The sequence below is a fragment of the Lepisma saccharinum genome, chromosome 22 (assembly GCF_977018435.1).
Source record: "Lepisma saccharinum chromosome 22, izLepSacc3.1, whole genome shotgun sequence".
Classification (NCBI taxonomy): domain Eukaryota; kingdom Metazoa; phylum Arthropoda; class Insecta; order Zygentoma; family Lepismatidae; genus Lepisma; species Lepisma saccharinum.
The window spans coordinates 14,485,103-14,506,436 of record NC_139250.1 but is presented as its reverse complement, the minus strand read 5'-3'; the positions used below and the strand labels follow the sequence as shown (position 1 = coordinate 14,506,436).

General features: G+C 38.6%; 1 protein-coding gene across 2 annotated transcripts in view; it reads right to left on the bottom strand.

Moving 5' to 3' along the window:
* Usp10 (ubiquitin specific protease 10) overlaps window positions 1-6,006 on the bottom strand; it is a 59,607-nt gene extending 53,601 nt beyond the window's left edge. Inside the window, exon 1 of one of the 2 annotated variants that reach the window (XM_083144061.1) lies at window positions 5,896-6,006. In XM_083144061.1, coding sequence (XP_083000187.1) covers window positions 5,896-5,913 — 18 coding nt within the window. In that variant the 5' untranslated portion in view covers window positions 5,914-6,006. Of the gene's footprint in view, window positions 1-5,673; window positions 5,774-5,895 lie in introns of those variants that run through there. The other variant, XM_083144062.1, reaches the window with a different exon arrangement.
* Between the last annotated feature and the right edge of the window lie 15,328 nt (window positions 6,007-21,334).

The window sequence follows — 21,334 nt, the reverse complement described above, 5'->3', positions numbered from 1 at the left end:
CACAGAAGTCCAGGCAACATCATGAACCAACGAACTTTAGTGAAGAGTCAACAACTTACCCACACAGACCACTTGATCACATAAAAGAGATGGTGAAGCAAGTTGTCTGAAGGTGAAGAGGTTAGATTGTGTTAGCCAAACGTAGTTCGCTACACTTTTTTTGACACCAGGTGTAGTGCAGATGCATATAGATCGACCACAAGGAAAAAAACCTTGGGACGAAATGTCCCCGTGCAACTTTCCCTTCTTCCCTCCACCTTGGGCCATAAGGAAGCATGGTCAACTCTCCCCCTCCCCTACTCGCGGGGGTATAGTGCACAGGAGTCGCGGGACTGCGCAGGTTGTTTTGTTCGTGGTTCCACTATACCAGTGTTAGGCTTGTGCAACGAAATTACATTCAACCAAGTACACGCTGTATACAAGAATAGCAGTGTAGATTGAACAAATACCTGTATGCTGCTTTAAATGTACAATTCATTGGTTAGGATGCACCACTTTGGTGGTGTACTTTGTAACCAACTAGACACGAGAGTGCAGAGTGAGTAAAAAAGTGCAGCAAACTAGACAGAGTTACTGTCTCACAAGAGGAAGTTAACAACACATGAGACACAATCAAATTTGCATGTCTGTTGGGCACCTTTGCTTATCTCCAAGTGGAAATTGGACTAGTGTGACCACTTGCTGATAATACAAAGGCATATCATAGGCATACAAAGTTCTGAATTATAGATAGCTGTAAAGTATTGATGCGAATGGCAATGCAGATGTTTTAAAAAATTAAACTGTATTGTAACTAACTGAAACTAGACATGTAATATTGTTTGAAAACTAACAGAGTAACAAGAATTTTGAATGTTCTAAAAACTGTTTATTATGCACAGATACACAGTCACTTAAGCTATGGTACCATACTTTGGGGTCATCAGCCTTCAATAAAAAGGTAATTAAAAGTGCAAAAGATATGTGTAAGATTAATGTATGGTCTTCCAAGCCATGGCCACTGTAAGTTAAGTTTTGTTAGACTAGGTATCATGACAGCTCCTGCTTTCTTTGTATTCCAATGCCTGCTCTATATAAAAGAAAACATCCACATTTATGAGGAGTTAGGGAGTTCACATACCTATCAAACCAGAAACAGGGATTGTTTAGATGTAATTACAAGACACAAAAACCTTTTACTACATGTCGGTTAAGTTTCACAATGCTCTCCCTTTGTCTTTAACGCAACTGCCCCTTTTAAAATTCAAAAGAAAACTGCAAAAAATATCGACATAATTGTATTTATAAGGCAGAATAACTCTTGGTACTAATTTACTATTCCACAAACAGATTTCTTCATTTTTACACAAGAAACTACTTACGGTAGTAAGTTCCTGTAGCATTGTCACCTCCGTAGATTATCGCACGTCGTGCTTGTGTTTTGTCGATTGCAGGGTGTCCAACCAGACCATTGTTTTCCGAAAAGATGACGTGTTGTGGATGCATGGTGAAACTCATACCGGGTGTGGAAGATCCACTGGATTTTGTAATTGGGTACTTGAAAAATGGGTAGCCCCACAAACCATTCACACATGGCCCCGCGAACCATTTCCGGCAAGGTTAGGTAAGGCAAGCATAGTTAAAATTTTGTTCGTAAAATAATGCGAAGAAGCTTTAAAAAAAATTCATTTGACGAGTATTTTTTGGGTTACAAAGGTTGGAAACACTGCATCGACAAAACACAAGCACGATGTGCAATGATCTACGAAGTTGTACGCGCGATACTGTATGAAAACGAAACAAAGCAAATAAAGAAGTACTCTTAACGTGAAAAATTGAAATTAATTTCATAAAAAAAAAAAAACGTGAATACTTCTTTAAGAATGTTCCGCGAAGCAGATACATAAGTACGAATGTTAAAAGTGACTAAACAAAGAAGTTACATGTGTTTGTGGAATAGTAAATTTTTACCGAATTTGGTAATTATCTGATAGTCCCCGGACACCTATAACTTTTTCGTTTTGTGAATTTTTGACCTTCGTACTTACCCATCTGCTTCGCGGAACATTCTTGAAGGTACATTCACGTTTTTTTTTTTTATGAAAGTTATTGCAATTTTGCACATTACGAGTACATTTTCCTCTTAGTCTTTCCGTTTGCTTACAACAATATGGCGCGTACAACTTCCAACGCAATCGTGCGTCAAGCTTGTGTTTTGTGGATTTTCATTTGTTATGCAGTGTGTCAACCTTCAGAACCCAAGAAATGCCCCCCGTGAAAAAGCTCGTGATCAATTTTCTTTTCACATTGTTTTACAAAGAAAATTATAATGGTTTGTGGGGCTGTCCGTAAATGATATTTGGAGCTATCCGTCAAGGAACCGGTGTGAAATGGAAAAAAAAAATTGTTTAGTTTCAAATTTTTGAGTCCAAATTTTCCACAGATTCCAGGCTCCGCCCCTGGGGTAATTGACCTACTGCCCCCAACCGCTACCACAGCCCCACCTCCGCTCCCCGGTTTTTTCTATAGACTCCATGTTAAAGGCATGTTAGAAATTGGCAGTTACCTGCCCCCAACTTTCACCACGCATCCACGACACGTCATATTGGGCAAACATAGTTACAATATCTTGTCTTGGGTACGGCAGAGACAGCCACAAATTACAAAAGTATATTATCTTATCAACAGAAAGCTTACTTTGTCCTATGAAGGTACCCACTTTTGCCGATTTTTCAAATCTACACGGAATTCTTTTAAACCGTAACTTCCCACGTCCCTGAACTCTTTTTGAACATGCATATACCCACAGACCATTCCTTACATTCACTGCCACACTTTGAACATTCAACTCCTTCCTTCACGATCCCATGTTGAATTACAAAATCCACTGGATCCTCTACACCCGGTACAAATTTAACCACGCATCCAATACGAAGTCATGTTTCTCACTTTCGTTGGAAAAACAGACGGGTCGAAACACCGGATACCCAATGAACATTAACAAAACACAATCACGACATGATGATGTAGGAAGGTGTACGAGGAAAGTGTACACGTGGCAAAGGCTATTCTCCGTCAGAAGATTAATTGTCAACAAACATGAATTTCCACTATGAAACATTCCCACATCACACAAAACACCTTGCAGATGTCTGACAATGCTACACGAACTTATTACCGTAAGTAGTTTCTTCTGTAAAATTTAAGAAATCTGTCCTGACTATCAGATTAGAACCAATGATAATGTTAACTACCAAATTTATGTAAGTTGTGTTAAGTTTCTAAGTTGCTGATGGGATGTTTGTTTGTTAAGATTTACTTTATTAGTATAAGGCTAGGTTATATTTCTGATGATTATAATACATGTGAGGTTCTCATATGTTTCTACAATAAAAATTATTATTATACTGATTCTCACATTACATGCTAAACATGTTGGTTTATGTCACTTACAAATACACCAACTTTTTTCACGAAAAATGTATCCCATAGGCTTGGGATCAACTTTGAGAGGGGGTGGGTGGCAGAATCAAAATCAGGGCTTCACTTTAGTGTACCACAATAATAAAAAAAAATTCGGTAAATTTCTCGTATCGGACAAACGGATTTCTTCAAATTTACAGGAGAAAGTACTTACCGAATGCAGTTTCTTTATACTTGTGGAAGTTCGGGGAAGTGTTTTCACGCATCGTTCATTGAATTTTGCCGGTTAATCATCTTTTTTCGATATAAATGTGTGACCGTTGCACGAGAGCTCTTGCATCGTTGCACGAGAGCTCTTGCATCGTTGCACGAGAGCTCTTGCATCCATTTACTTCCAGGTGGATGTAGCCTGTGCGTGATGACGTAATCCGGGCCAGTGTTTCCAAACATGCGTTTATGTAACTGGTCACACGTTTAAATTTGAACGTGATCAACGTGTTGAAAATTGCTCATTATTTACCGGTGAGGAGGAAAGTCGGAAACGTGTTCGGGAATGTAGTTTTGATCCATTTTAATGCGAATGCATGTTGTTTTCTACTAAAATCTATTTCCGGCGAGCTATTGCTGCTGCTGCCATTTGCTTTCTGCAGGAGAGCACAATACACTCTATTGCTGCTGCTAGAAGCCGATGTTGTCCGAATGTCGGAAACGTGTTCGGGAATGAAGTTTTGATCCATTTTAATGCGAATGCATGTTGTTTTCTACGAAAATCTATTTCCAAGGAGCTATTGCAGCTGCCGCTATTTGCTTTCTGCACGGGAGCACAATACACGCTATTGCTACTGCTAGAAGCCAATCTTGTCCGTATATGCTAAATTGAACGAAAGAAGTGCTAATGGAACCTAACCTAACAGGCCTAACCTAACCTAGTAGGCATAATTTTTGGGCCAAAAGTTCACGATAGCCCCACGGACCATCACGGGGACGAGGTATGCCTACTAGGTTAGGTTAGGCCTGTTAGGTTAGGTTCCATTAGCACTTCTTTCGTTCAATTTAGCATATACGGACAAGATTGGCTTCTAGCAGTAGCAATAGCGTGTATTGTGCTCCCGTGCAGAAAGCAAATAGCGGCAGCTGCAATAGCTCCTCGGAAATAGATTTTAGTAGAAAACAACATGCATTCGCATTAAAATGGATCAAAACTACATTCCCGAACACGTTTCCGACTTTCCTCCTCACCGGTAAATAATGAGCAATTGTGCCGATCTTGCACTTTCTACGCTAGGTGGGGTGGAAACATTGCATATTGACTACGGTGGTGAAACTGTGACGGCCATTTCCCGTGTTACGGAAGGGAAGAAGCAAGAAGAAGCAAGCAAGAAAAATTACTCTATATGTCGCAAATATAGCTATTTTCGGTGAAATAATCGAAATGTCACCTTCAGCAATCTTCGTCAATGCAGAATACGTAAGTACGAATATCGAAATAAAGAAAATTAGGAAATTTAAGCTGTTTGTCCCATACGAGAAATTTACCAAAAATTCTATTCTATGTAATGGTAAATCAGGTTACCAAAAATTGTCATCATTAATAGCTACTAACAATGTAATTTAGGCTATACACTTGGGACGATTAAAATAATTCTGTTTGGACAGCGATATTTCCTTTCGCATGAAATGTAGATAAAAATTCGACACACAAGGACATACATTTACATAAAACGTTTTTTTGGACGCCAGGGCTAGACTCTACTTTACGTCCTTATTGCCTACAGTTCCAGGAAGCTTCTGGAAACTAAATACGACATGAAGGAATTTTTATAATTCTGAATCATCATTTTAGGGACAAATGTTGCAAATGAAAAAAAAGGTAAACAATAAACCACTAAATAGATACTGGAGTTCTACACGTTGCACAACAAACTCCTACATGAAACGAAAATGCAAACCAATGGTTCAAGTATGCTGAATCACGTAATGATTATTGGCGGAAAAATTACTACATTTTGCAATTACGTTTCGTCGTTTTATATCCCATCATTGAATGGTTATCATCAGGCCTATTAAATTCACACATCAAATAGAAATACATTAGTTACAGTATTACAATTTTCCACTTGCAATGCCTCCCAAGATTCCGAAGGCTCTCACCAGATTCCGTTCCACTCAAGATTCCCAAAACTTTCAACAAGGCATGCGCCTGGGAAAAAATATGCCCACTATTAGATAAATTATTGAAAAATGAACTACAAAAACATGCGTATACATTACCATATACTAAATTAAAGTGAAAATACAGCAATATCTTTCTCAAATCTCCACGTGCAGCACATGATAGGCCTAACGACATCTTGACCGCTTGTTCGCCTCCTGCACTCGCCAGATTATTCACCAGGAACCCTTAAGTTGGTACTTTAAAGGCGAGTACTTCAACTATATGTTATAAAAATGTCACTAAACAACAGGTAGCAAACATGTTTACAAATATCTTACCTGTAATGAAGGCTCCATCGTATTTAAAAGCCACGTTATGTCATAACTACACCGACGAAGACATGTTCTCCTCCATGTACAGAAGTCTGCACGTTGCGCATGCGTATAGAGTCATAATGCGAGATACTTTTCTATTGGTAGATGGGGAAAGGAGACTGAAAACGTAGCTAATCAAAGCATTTGTTACAAAACTAACGTGGTCCCTTTCTTGCCTTGTAATAAGGTATGAGAAATTTCCGAATACATCCATATCCATGTTGTGGTGAAGTTCCTTGGTGGAATGGAATATCCATTCTAGGAATGTATTGGTAATTTTCAAACTTTCCAATTCTCTCAAAATAATACAAATCATCAGAAAAGAAAATAATTTCACGTTGAGTATTATCCTTGTCAACTTCAGTTCACTTCTTTTGTAGTGGATTACCCCGATTTCAAATAGAAACTGTATTTCTGCCTATTGTACAGTGCTTTCAGTAGTATTCTCTAATATGTTATTAATTTTTGTTGAAGTTGCAATCGATGTAAGTGCAGTGAAGGAAATCCCTGTTTATTTTCTCTGTGTACAAAAAAATTTGAACAACTAGTTATTAACTTATTTGCTGCAGAACAATTCATCTAATTCATAAGTGCAAGGAGAATTCAGTGTGTTTACAACTTTTATTATTTTAAAACTAACACATTACAAATACGAAAGTAAGAATTTTAAGCTATGTGTACATAACAGGGTAAGATTCTACTTTACGTTCTTTTCCTAAGGAATACGTATATCGTTGGAAAGCTTATTGTATAAGGAATTGAACAACGTAAATCCAAAGCGAAGAAAAATTACCTGGAGGAGGAAATACCGTGCGTCCATTTCGATCTGCAGCCGAGAGATCGGGAGAAGCGTGGCGGGCAGCACTGACGGAGATGCCGACATTTGCGGCCTGAAATGCCCGCTTATTTTTATGGACATATGCAGACATTTATATAAATAATGCAAAACGAGCACTAACCTGGGTAACAGTAGTATAAGTCGGAGACGGATTTCTTAAAATTTACAGGAGAAAAGACGAGAAAGTACTTACGGAATTGTGTTCTTGAGGGCTTTCTGAAACCGGAGATATTTTTTTTTATAATCGTGCTACGTATTTTGCCTGTAAATAAGGTATTTTTCGTCAATCATGAATCTCCGTTGTGCGATAGCTCGTGCCGCCATTACCGTCGACTACGTGAATCAAATTTTCCTTGCGTTTGGTTATGTAACCCCCTCGCAGTGTAGCAACCACGCGGAAGTTTGACAAGATGACGTGTGATCGGTTTTTTTCCAATAAAAGGTAAGATTCTAGTTTACGTCCTTTTCCTAAGGAATACGTGTCATATATTGTTGGAAAGCTTATTTTATAAGGAATTCAACAACGTAAATCCCAAAGCGAGCAAAAATTTCCTGAAGGAGTAAATCGAGAAAAACCGATGTTGTCCGGATATGCGCAATTGAACATACTGAGGTATTTTTAGATGATGAAGCACATATTTAGGGGTGAAATGAGTGCTAATGGAACCTAACCTAACAGGCCTAACCTAACCTCGTAGGCATACCTCGACCCCGTGAATGGATAGTGGGGCTATCGTGAACAGAAAGTGTAAAAAGAAAAAGGTACTTACCCGAAGAGATGCCGGGTGCCGCACCACGATCGCGCACCGCGAACGCAAAGAAGCAATCACCATGCAGATAAGGACGTAAAGTAGAGTCTAGCCTCAATTTTCGCTTAAAAACCTTTTGTGAATAGTTTGTGCGGCATTTATCGGTTCATAAGTTTGGAAACACTGCACATCAGCTGACGATACTGCATATCAGCTGACGATAGACAACGTGAGTCAAGATTTGCCCGCCGAATTAGCAAGGACCAATAAATGATTATAATGTTAAAAGTAACGTGTTTTTCATGGAAAAAAGTTATGGCCAGCTTGAAAAATCTTCCGCTATGCGTATGAGGTAAGTAGCAATGATTTTTATTTGAAAACAACCGAGTTTTATGTGTCTCCGGCTTATACTACTGTTACCCTAACCTGTGTTATAAGAGTATGGTTTTAATTTTAGTAGCTTAGTGACTGTATGTGCCGATGATTTTGACACGCCCACCTCTTGTGAAACACGGCGTAGAGGTTTGTTTGGAGAACGTTCTAACGCTGCACCAATATCATCGAGTTTTGCTTCGGTTAGAATCCGTCGTTTTTGCTTAGGTGTTTTAAAATTTAACGATACAGTTTCTCGTAATTTAAGGACAAGATATCTAACCATATCTCTGTGTGGAGTTGAAACGCATGGGAATTTCTGTACAAATTGCCTACACACGTCTCGACACGAGTTTGTTTTCACGTAGGTACGTGTCATACATAAAAAAATCTTTGTTCTAACGTGAATCTTGCGGCTGGCATTCCAATCGTCTCACTGACACGTCACACATACACACTACAATAACACAAACAAGTAACTGCAAGTAACCAAGAATAACACTCTTGCGCACATTACGAAATTAACACGCTCTTGGTTTACATTGCTCGCCACTATATTTACAACTCTGTCTTCATCTAGTCGCGAAGGAACAAAAAACTCTAGCTCGGATATTTCGGATTGCGAGGAAGCTCACGAAAACCATTCACTTTTATCGGTTTCGTCTGCAGTGTAACCCTGATACAGTGTTGCACATTGGAGACCTCAAAACGATTCCCATCGCCACAAAACTCTTTCAAGGATATAAACTTAAGCAGGACGTTACTGATCAAAACCATGATTAAAATGCTTTTTTATCTGTGGCTCTTAACATCGTTTCTATAGCGTATTTATTTGTGTATATAAGAGCAGAACTTGGATGAATTACAGAAGAACTTTTGCGTGTTATAACACAGGTTAGTGATCGTTTTGCAATATTTATATAAATGTCTGCATATGTCTATAAAAATAAGCGGGCATTACAGGCCGCAAATGTCGGCTTCTCCGTCAGAGCCGCCCACCACGCTTCTCCCGATCTCTCGGCTGCAGATCGAAATGGACGCACGGTAGATAAAAACCGATGTTGTCCGGATATGCGTAATTGAACGTACTGAGGAAACTTGTTTATTTCGTCTTTCTTAACATTCATACTTACCTATTCTGCATGGCAAAAGATTCTTCAAGGTGCTATTTTGCTTTTTTCACGAAAAAGTTCAATTTCTGACATTAAACCATTGACGTTAGCCCCAAAAACCATTGACTTTAGCCCCACAAACCATTGACGTTAGCCCCAAAAATTCACGATAGCCCCACGAACCATCACAGGGACGAGGTATGCCTACGAAGTTAGGTTAGGTTCCATTAGCACTCATTTTGTTCAATTTAGCATATACGGACAACATTGGTTTTTCTCGATGAAAAAAATATCAACATGAACTTCTAAATGCTACAGAAACTCAGGTAAATGTCTGTTATATCGGAGACACTTTTCTTCAAATTTACAGGAGAAACTACTTACGGAAATGAGTTTCTGTTGCATTTATCAAACTTTGTGGAGGTATTTTGTCACTATGGAATGCTGCACAACAGAAAATAAGCACTTTTGATGTAATAAAGTAGCCTTTTGTGCGAAGCGATAACATTATGCCGTTGTTTCCATTATGAACCTGCAGATGGCGCGAGTGTCGAAAATCACGCGGTCTCGCGAGAGGAAGAAGTGTTTCCAAACGTGCCTTTTTTTTACCAGAATTTTTTTATTTTTTTTAACTATGCTTACCTAACCTAACCTTGCCGGAAATGGTTCGTGGGGTTAACGTGAATGGTTTTTTGGACTATCGTGAATGGTTTTTGGGGCTATCCGTCAATGGTTTTTGGGGCTATCGTCAATGGTTTGTGGGGCTATCGTGAATGTTTTTGGGGGGGCTATCCGTTAATGGTTTGTGATGACATAATGAACACGAAAGTAGGTATTTTTCGGTTAAGAAGGTTGCAACACTGCATGCCCCACTCCAAATCGACAAAACACAAGCACGATGCATGATGATCCACAGCTGTGCGCGAAATATTCTATGTTCCGCAACGGAAGAAAGGACCCAAAAGAATTACTCGTAATGTGAAAAATCGGAAGTTATTTTCGGGTAAAAAGCATAATGGTACCTTGAAATAGGTTCCGCAATACACAATTGGTAAGTACGAACCATTTGCAACTGAAAATATGCGTTAGAAGTGTGTCTCCGTTATAACAGACATTTACCGAAACTCATTTCGGTAAGTAGTTTCTTGTGTAAAAATGAAGAAATTCGTTGGGCCGTTATCGAAGTTTTACCTGGTTTTTGGAGCTAACATGTGGGTTAGCTGTGGGGCTACCCCACAGCTACCCGTGCATGGTTTTTGGGGCTAACATGAATCGTTTGTGGGGCTATCCATGAATGGTTCATGGGGTTATTGCGAACAGAAAGTGTAAAAAGAGAAAAGGTACTTACCCGAAGAGATGCCGGCTGTCTGCAAGCACGGTTTTGAACGATGCACTAAATTATTACTTGGGATAAACATATTTTACACTCACCAAAAGGCAATAAGGACGTAAATTAGAATCTAGCCCATAACAGTATAAAATACAACGGTAGTTCAAAAATATGTTTATACCACTGCATGTTTGGAACTAGGTACATGCTTGAGGTAACACTTTGCTATACCGGAGACGGATTTCTTCAAATTTACAGGAGAAAGTACTTACACAAATCATTTTCTGTAGCGTTGTTGATGTTCGGGAATGTAGTTTTGATCTATTTTAATGCGAATGCATGTTGTTTTCTACGAAAATCCATTTCCGACGCACTAATGCTGCTGCCGCCATTTCCTTTCTGCACGAGAGCACAATACGCGCTATTGCTGCTGCACCAACATGACGTGTCGAAGATGCCATGGAATTTGTAATTCCGATGTTGTTCATATATGCTAAATTGAACGAAAGGAGTGCTAATGGAACCTAACCCAACAGGCCTAATCTAGAGGCATACCTCGTCCCCGTGATGGTTCGTGGGGCTATCGTATGTAAGAAATAGACATTATTTTCATTAGAAATCCATTATTTCACCTAAAGAAATGTTCTGCAGCGCAGAATAGTACGTTAGCAATGTAAAAAATTCCGAAATAAATCATTGATAGGTGTCTCCGGTATAGTAAAGTAGTACCCATGCTTGATACTAACCTAAGTCATGGAAAGATGAAGCATCCTCTCTCATCACTAAGAGTACAATTGGGGCATTCCACGGAAAGTGGTTATAGTCCATGCAGTGGAAGCGATTAGGGGTGGCAGTTGCCCTCCCTCCCACTTTTTTGTCGCTGCACTAGCCCCTTCTAGTTGTTTGTACGGTCCAACACCAAGTCGTCTGGTTCATTGATATGGAGTCAAGTGGTGTATTTGGTTTCTGCACTACCTTCCGGACCGGTGTATTTTTGGTGTATGGTCACATGGTGCGTGCTAACTAATCAAATGACTGTTTAAAGCAGCAGACCGGCATTTGTTGAATATTCTGAACTTGAACACCGCTTTTAGTCTAGTTGGTTGAACGTTATTTCCTTGCACCACCCTGACACTGGATACACCTGCACTGTACGAAGAGAAAGTACTGTCCTTCCCCCCACTTTTTGCACCTCCCCCCCCCCCTAGATTTGGAACCCAATCGCCGCCAGTGAGTCCGTGTAACAACAAAATGAATCAATGAAAATTATTATTGTTATTATTTACATTAAGGTTTGAAATGTTTGTCAATGCATATTCAACCAACAAAAAATATTAGTACTGGTAGCAAAGGCACGGCATGGGGAACTTTAGTTGTTGTGTTTTTTGTTGTTTTTTTTCTCTCGTTTGTTAGCAGGAACCACAAAGTACTTCATAATTCTATGAAATTAGTTCATTATGAATATTTAAACTGAGTGACTATGTTCACCAGGTGATGAAGCTAGCTTTTGAGCTGTTTTCACCAAATTTTAAACTGCATGTGCATAATCTACAACCTGGCCTGACCTGTTGTACAGATGTGTGTATTCTTTAGTTGTTGATGTGTATGAAGCTTACATCCATGTGCAGGAGACAAGTACTTTTTTCTTCCCGCATACCATAGAGTTGGAAAAATACCATGAGGTGTTCTGATATGGGCCAGTACTGCTAGTATGAAGGGGTATTATGTTCCTAAATGCTTCTACTGTTAGGTTAGGTAGGTCAGGTTTAGGACTATTAGCATTAAAATTACGGTAAATATGCGATATCGCCCGGACGGATTTCTTCAAATTTACAGGAGAAAGTACTTACTGAAATGAGGTTCTTTATCATTGTGGACGTTCTTGGAGGTATTTTCTTTCATGGAAAGTAAAAACTTCGTAGTTTAATCCTGCCGAACAAGAATTAATAACTTTTTACGTAAGAAATTGGCATTGCCTGTCACATTATGCCGTTGTTTCCATTGTGTGCGTTCAGATGGCGAGAGCGTTGAAAGTCACGCAATCTCTGCAGTGTTTCCAAACGAAAATTTCTATTTTTAACTATGTTTCACCGCACTTTCTTTTTTCGATGAATTTAGGGGTGAAATGAGTGCTAATGGAACCTAACCTAACCTTGTGTGAATGGTTTGTGGGGCTGTCCGTGGATGATTTTTGGGGCTAACGTCAATGGTTTGTGGGGCTACCCATGGATGGATTTTGGGGCTAACGTCATTGGTTTTTGGGGCTACCCGTGGATGGTTTTTGGGGCTAACATGCATGGTTTGTGGAGGTAAACATGAAAAAAGAATCGAAATAGTACATAATTTTCCGTCATGAAGGTTTGAAACACTGCTTGCACAGTGAAAATCGACAAAACACAAGCTGGCGCGTCATGACGCGCGATGATCCATTACGAGTGCACGCCATATTGTCTATTACAGAAGCGGAACAAGTAAGACAAATAATCAATCGTAATATGAAAAGTTGACAGTATTTTATGGAAAAAGGCCTTATGGAACTTCACCTTAAAGAATATTCCGCAAGGTAAAATAGGTAAGTACCAGTGGTAAAATTAAGGAAATAAATGAGCGAAAGGTGTCCGGGCGTTATCGCATATTTACCAAAATTACTTCTGTAGATACTCCCTAACACCTGATCATGTAATTTCTGGCCTTCAGCACTTTCTGCTATTCTCACAGTAGTAGTCGAACATATTTTTAATTTAAAGTAACTTCTCAACAGTAAGTTCAGTAACACTGCCAATGCATGTAATAAAATATGATAAAATACAATGTTATGGTATGATTCAGATAATTACTTTTGCTGGTTAAAATAGCCACATATGCTGTGTTTAGCACCTGGTGAAAATAGCCCTACATGCTATCCTCACCACCTGATGAAAAGGCCATATTTAAATCCAATCAAATGTCTATAATGTTAAATTTTATATGTGAATAAGTGCCCCAATTATATTTTTATTTTCGTTGCAACTGTTTTTACTAGATCAGGTATTGCAATCATTAAGGAAGTGATTTTAATACTTACAGCCCTAAACCTTGCCTTCCTAACCTAACAACGAAAATATTTAGGAATGCATTACCCCTTCATACCAATAGCACGTCACATATTAGCAGAAGCAGTCAATATTGGATCACCTTGCGGTGTTTTCCCAACTCCATGGTGTGCAGAGGAAAAAAAAAAAGGTACTTGTCACCTGCATGAAAATAAATGCACACCGACATAAGCTTGATACACACCAACAACTAAATAATGTATACATATATGTAATAGGCCAGGTCAGATCATAGATCATACTAAAATATATCACCACCTGCTGAAACTAGTCACTCCATTTCTTTTTTTGCAAGTTCTCCTAGCAGCAGGAAGACTAATTATCAGAGTTAGGATTTTTAGGTGCGCACCTTTTTTTCGTAGTGAAAGTGAGACCTCTCTGGAAGGACTCAGTGTGTGAAATGTTGCCTCAACGTGAGAATGGAGCTAATTTTCCAGCACCTTTTTTCCCCTTTTTTGATAACCTTTCCCCTTCCCTCCCTTTTCTGGGACATTATCTATTTTCCCCCTTTTTCGTGTTCTTAATCGCTTTTCCTCCCCTTTTGTGTCCTTTTACTGGTGTTTTTAAATATATTTCCTCAGCAAATCATTGAATTTTTATTTTCTTTTTCGCTACACTTTTCTCTTTAAGATGTTTTTACATTGTTAACTGAAATTGAATGTATTTAAACTGTGCTTGATTGTTGCCTATTTGAAATCAACAATGGAAAGACTGCTACTGATATGCACCAGATTGCCGTTATTTTTTTTTAAGATAGAAGGAAGAAGGAAACACAGTTTGGTCTTGGAAGCAGTGAAGCAACAATGTGTTTCTGAAGTGGTGGGTTTCACGTTTCATGTGTGCGCGGTGGACAGATATTGTTTGTGGATGTAAGTTCCTTACCTGCTTTTTCACTCTCTTAGATCCTGTTAGTGCATGTACTTTACCATGCCGAAAGTGCCCAGATCCCGATTTCTCAGTCTGGTTCAAGAATTTAAGTACGAGTTCATAGAAGGTGATGGAACTGTTATGCACGGTTTGTGATACGGAAATCACATTACATAAAAAACTCCAGAGAGATCGCATCCAGCAACATATTTCCAGCTCTAAGCATCAAAAGAACAAGAATCTGCAAGGAAGTAAATCTCGGCAGCCTCTCTTACGCAATGCATTTGAGCAGTGTTCTTCCAAGAACCAAAATTTAAAGGAATTTAATGTTGACTTGTGTGCATCTTTCCACTCAACAAGGTGAACCATCTGGCCTTGAAAGGGTTCTGTGAAAAGTACACACGGTTGTCAGTGCCCGATGAGAGTTCGTTACAGAGAAACTATATCGAACCTGTGTATGAAGAAACTGTTCGTAAAATTAAGGTGAAAGTGTCAGATTGCGATATAGGTGTCATTCTGGATGAGACGACAGACTCAATGCAACAATATGTTTTGAACATTTTGGTTTTTCCTCGGACAGGTGAGGGAGGAAGTTAAGCCCATGTTACTTTGATTTGATTCACATATTTCTTTGCTTCCAGCCCGCGAATGTTTTCAACTGTTTTCCGCGAAATGTCTGTGAGGGTTTTTCTCCAGCTTGTGGAATCTGGTGACGTCAGGGTGAGATTCCACCGGCTCCCTTTAAATCCCTTGACGGAAGGGAGGGGAAGGAAACATTGCTTCTCAGGTGCGGTGATTCCGTGGCAAGGGTAACCTCCTTCTGGAGAGAGTCCATCGGTCGCACTCTCCAACCCAGAGCCTTTGCCGTTCCGTCGGCTGGCACCCTCTTCTGCCAACTGCCATTCTTCCCCGATGGCCTTTGTATCGTAGGAGATGTGCTGTTTACGACACGGAAATTTCTCAGGAAACAGAATTCTGGGTTCACAAATTACGTACTGAAAAGGAAAGTAGAGAAAATACATCTGAAAATACGTGAGAGACAGGGAAATCTGAACAACATTTGCGAACCAATTCTATGTTAATTCTCATTTTACATTTGCTTTTGTTTTCCTGATCTCTGCTATTTCAACAGATATTGTCAAAGGAAAAAAAACAACTTTAATATTGAAGATGAAGGTAATTAAATAAATTAAAATTTGAACTAGAAATTCAAGAAATTACACCGACCTCCGTTGCGGAGTGTTGGCACAGCTCCCTTCGACGCCAGAGCTCCAAGGTTCGTATACCGCTCTGGTCATTGGTGTTCTTTGTAAATGTCCCTTCATCAATGTCATATCATCACTCGTAGTGATTAGCCAAAAGTGGCAGAAAAGCGACGTCAAATAACAATTTAATCAATCGATTAATGAAGTAATTAAACTATTTATATGCTTAGTTTTTCATTTTTGTATTTTAAAATGCGTGATTACTTTCTTTGTAGCCTTCAAAACCAGTGAGAGTACTTCTTTCACAGAAATAAATAATTTTTTAAAAGGGAAAGCTATCAGAAATAAATTCTATATATACGTACATAGGTAATTTAAGTTGATTTTCCCCCCTCTCTAGATTAATAATGATCATAATGATAAAAGATGTTTGAATGTTAAATATGTAAACAAAAAACGCAATGATTCCAACTTATAGAACTTCACGCATCACAGGGAATATAAAGCTGGGAAAGGGAATTTTTCAGCATCCATAGGGAATTTAATTCTGTGTCAAGCAGGAAGGAACCACAATAGAAGATTGGCGCAGGGAATTGAATGCGTGTTGTAGCGATTCGAGAATTTAATATTTGTTTAGCTATTAGTGGTTTAGTATTCGTGCTAGTGCTGTGTTTACTGAAGTTAAAGGCAGTGGATATAATACAATATTTGATTTGCATGTGAAAATATTTGGAACGGGATCTTTTCCGGAGAAATTGGAAATAGTTAATGTAGGTAGGTCAGTAACATCTCTTGTATCACAGGTCTTGAACTTAAACTTCCATGTATAAAAACAAAAATCGGGAATGTACAAGTAACTGGGTACTGGGGTAACTTGAATTTTACACTTCAATTAATATTGAGGGTTTTTATTTCACTACCGCATTCCTTTCATATTCTTTGTTACAGTTTTTTTTATAGATTTATTTTTTCTTGTTTTATTATTTGAAATTCTAAATTTAGATTAACGATTAACTGCAAGTGCAATCACAACAATTATTCGACAGTGGTCTCAACAATAAGGTAAAATTTTTAACACATATATTCATAAATCCTGTATGGATGTTGAGGTAAATTTGCAGGGAGACTTCAGGAGTGGGTGGGGGAATCAAGTGTCGGAGATTACCCACTAGTTAAAACCAGCATCCACCACTGTGTGCATGCAACATTTCTAGAAAATGTAGATGTTAAAATAAATATTCATATTTAAGCACACCAAATTGTGGGAAAAATTCACTGTAACATAATATTAATTAGAGATACATTTTTGATGGGAAAAGAATTGCTTCATTCATTTAACAGCAGTGTTCAGATCGACACATTTTCCAATTTTCTCCTATAATCGGGATAATACCCAATGTCCTCAATTTTAATGGTTTTTTTATGTAAAAGCACCAAGTCCACCCCAAAAAAGTTTCATAAAACAATCATTATACTTATTGGTGGTAATAATTCACACTTATTCTTGGTTTTGAATGCTGCTACAGATCATCTGAAATCCATTTGAAGTTATTTCATGCACAAGTTTAAATTGGTATCAGAAACAACCTTCAATGTATACCTCGATGAGGGACCCAACTCAGGACCGTTTGATTACAAGGCAATATCATTATCCACAATGCCCCGCAGGGACATGTTGAGCTAATCTGAAAGAACTTTACCACTGAGGGACTCTGGTTTTCTTCTCCTGTCTTACATACCTGTCAGTTTTTCTCTCACATGGTATGAAATGGATTTCAAATAATTCATAATTAGTTGTAATATATTTTGATAACCCTGAGGCTTAACCCTAGAAAGCCAACGCATGGTGTGGCAGACTACTCGTGTGGGGTGGCTTTCTTGTTTCACCCCCTTCCACTAAAATCTTCCGCTCCCCGTTCCATCTTCCTTAATTTGAATCTGAGAGACTGATAAGAAAGTACCGGTGTCCTTTTACAAGCGTTCCTTCAGTGTGTTTTTAACGGTTTTTTATTTTGCGTCGTCTGGCAGACGATACATTAGTATCTACGTACACCAAAACTTCCACAACAACTTCTTAAGATTTTGCTATCATCCTAAATGTGGAAATGCAAATAACTGATGCAGACATTCAACAATAATAAGGAAGGAAAAACTGTGCATTCTGACCCTCAAGCAAGAGTATGACGACCAGATTCTTCTGCTGCCATTGCCCCAAAGCCAGGTCTTGTGAACACCAGTCAAAGTGTTGTTTTGAGTGCACACAAGAGTGCATTCCTTCCATGCTATTCTTGTATTTTGGAAGTAAAGACTAACTTTTTGTTGCAAAATTTAGCCTGCGTTTTAATACTGAAGAAATCCGCAGTTCAACAGACGAATGGTTGGTTACCATTAACATTTGGCACAGGAAACGTTAAAGGCAGTCAGAGGCCGTGTCCGAAAGGTGCAAGACCGTACTTGAAGCGAGCTTTCTCCGAGTATGGTCTTGAAGTCGTGGACTGGAAGTGAAAGTCTTTTGAATTGCACTTCGACTGCAATGCCAAATATGATCAATAGATATAACTTAGGACTCATTGTTTTCCCCGCATTTTAAACTCTTGTTTTTCACCATAGAAATCACATAGTATTTTCAAATGTTCTTATACATACATTTCCACACATTAGAAGAACTTCGGCCCAAGTTCTTTTTGTTTTATTGCGATTTCATCATTCTACGAATGCAATTTTTACATGACTCTATTTCGATTTACTTCTGTTAACACATACTGCGGAGTTTTACCAATTAAGATTTTGTCCAATATATGCTTTTGTAGTTAGGTTAGGTGGGCCAGGTTTATTTCTCTTAGCTATAAAATAAAGTCCCTAAATGCAGTCTACTAAGGTTCCGGTTTACTTCTTCTACATTAATTTCCACTAGTCTACCATACTTACAGTCGCTTGTCAATGGAAAATGTCCATGGGAGGCACGCAGGTTTGGGTATAATTTTCATTTTTTTTTTTCCCCTCCAATATAAATACTCCCTCTGTAGTCCTGTATGCCAAAATGGTAACTTTTTATTTATGTTCTTTTGGATACTTGATCGGCGAATTTGTACTGATCCTTGAGTAATAATGTTGTATGACTCATTACCGTGTTTCATTTTCTTCTTCTGTATACACCAATGTCACAGTTTGAATACCGGACAAGTATTATGGGACAACAAACAAAAGTGTACCAGACAATAATTATGGGACAGAGGGAGTGACTTTTTCGAAATTTAACAGTGCTCACTATGTTAAGGCAGGTTTAGATTTTGTTTGACAAAGATTGCCAAAGTTCTACGATAATTAGTCTTTCTGCTAGGAGAACCAACAACTTGCTGTACCTCCTTGATTTCAAACAAATGAACAATGTGACCACGTCTGCAATGATCCGTACTCTGACCTATGGTCTCAAATGTTTCTGTACTTGCCACTTTCGAACTGCACTAGTTGATGTCACTTCTGTGAAGACCATACCTCAAGTCTGTAATTCGTACCTTTCGGACACAGCCAGAGTGTGCTTACCATGGATTGTGATCCCCACGTTGTCAGCACTGGCAATGAATCATGAATAAAAGTTGCATCATTTTTTAATTAAGTTGACATCAAGTTTAATTTCTGTTTATTTTATTTTGTGCAGGTGTCAATCATGAATACTGTTTCGAGGCTAACTTGTCTTCTGAGAAGATGTTCAAGCACACTACCATCATATGGAGTGAGACTGTACCACAATGCATTTTTAAAGACTAATATTAATTGTAGTGGTATAAATTCATCTACTTCATTAAGAGAACCCACGCTTCTAACACCATGGCTACCATCGCTGATGCCTGTTTGCGGATACAAAGTTAAGGGTAGGCTGAAAAGAAGATGTAAAGATTGTTATTTCGTGTGGCGCCATGATAGGCTGTTCAATGAATGTAAAACCCATCCAAGGCACAAACAAATGTCAATGAAAAAACAAGAAAGTAAAACTTGGATCTTAACCCATGCAACTCAGGCAAAATTAAGACCTTGGTAGTAGTAAAATGTTAAAATGTTGAGAGTTTCTGTGTATAATTCTCACTATACAAGTAAAAGTGTGCTTTTGTCAGTAGCTAGTAAAAATATTAGTATTTGTTGTATGCTGTTAATAAAATAAATGGAGCCTGTGTCAATTAACTTCCCTTACATTATTTGAGCGTGAATATCTACGAGGGTAAATCAAAAAGAAAATTACACCCCCGTATAAAACAAACAAAACGCATTCAAATGAAAAATATATTGGACAAACACATATGAGCATTTAACTTTTTTCAACATAGTCGCCAAGTTATTCCAACACTTTTCGCGCAGTGTGACCAGTTTTTCTATTTCTTGTGTGCAAAAATTTCATCCAATACTATAGTACTATAGTACATGCACTACTAATTTCAACTACTCGCATACTAAATCAGCTGCAGCACGTCTGCTTTGGGTGTGGGAAGAAAATATTCGGAACAGTGTTTCCAACAAGTGTGATAATTTTATCTCTCTTAGTACAGGAACACGGCTTGGGTGTAACTTACTTTTTTATATTCCCTCGTATATTCTGACTTTGGTTTTATAGTGCAGGAGGCCTTAGGAAGAGCGTTTCGCGGACTAACAGCAGACGTCGCACGCACACTGTTGCCGATACTCTCATGTCGTCTGCTCCTCAGCCGAACAAATAGGCAGAGGTCATTCACCCTACCAGAAGGGTGCAGCGAACTAGCTGTGGCAACCAGGCTCGCTCATTTGCGGACCTGATTGGTTCTCGCAGACACACCCCATATTGTAGTCTGCTGTAAGCCCACGAAGCGATCTTTCTAAGGCCTCCTGCACTATAAATCATGTTTTGTATAACCTGTTACCTTTCCTGTACTAGTAACCATTCAACAGTTGCTGTGCCAGTCACTAGTGTATGGAGGTTTTTTCAGAAGGGGCTGTAATTGTAAAGGTAGATATTACATATCTGCATTTTAAGGACGATGAAAATTCAAAGACAAAAATTTGTGATAGGAGGTCATTTTTAAGTCGAGGTTTCAGTTACCATTTAGGTTTTATTCCAAGTTCTTTACAGCTTTCATTGGAAACTTTTGATTTTATCCAAATTTCGGGAGGGGCTGTAACCCCATCGATCTCCCTCCACGTACGCCAGTGGTGCCACTAGAATATAAGGGAAATGTAGTACAGCTAAGGGCAGATGGCACGGAGTGGAGAAGCAGCATGTATACATGTTGTAGTTTAATCCTTGTATGTTTGTCTTATTAAAGTAGTTCATGTTGCACAAAATTTGATAAGAGTGGTTAGTGTGGTAAATTTACATTTCTGCAATCCAGTGTAGATTGCAGTTCAAGTTTTCAAATCCTCTTTGAGCAGCTGGGGATGGAACCAGATTCTGGATAGAAAAATATGCAATTGACCATCCCTGGAAACTGCCGATTATAAATGAAGATAATATTGAATAAGCCATGATTACAGTAAAAATACTCTGCTGTTTACTGGTTTTGCATTATTATAAATAATAAAAACAACTCTAATTTGCAAGTGAGAGTAAGTACAATAAAGGATTCCGCTCCAAAATATGGTGAATAACAACTGTTTAGTGTTATGTTTATGCCAACTTTTATGTTTTTTTGTTTGAGAAATTTATCGGAAACTGTAACATGTTTACTTGCAAGGAGAACCACAAGTGTGGTGAACTATTGGTAAGACATCTGACAGACACGTGGGAGACCTGGATTAGATTCCTAGCAAACTTTGGGGGGATTATGTCATGATAGATAAATAAGTTTTCATGTCAAACTAAAAACACTTGGG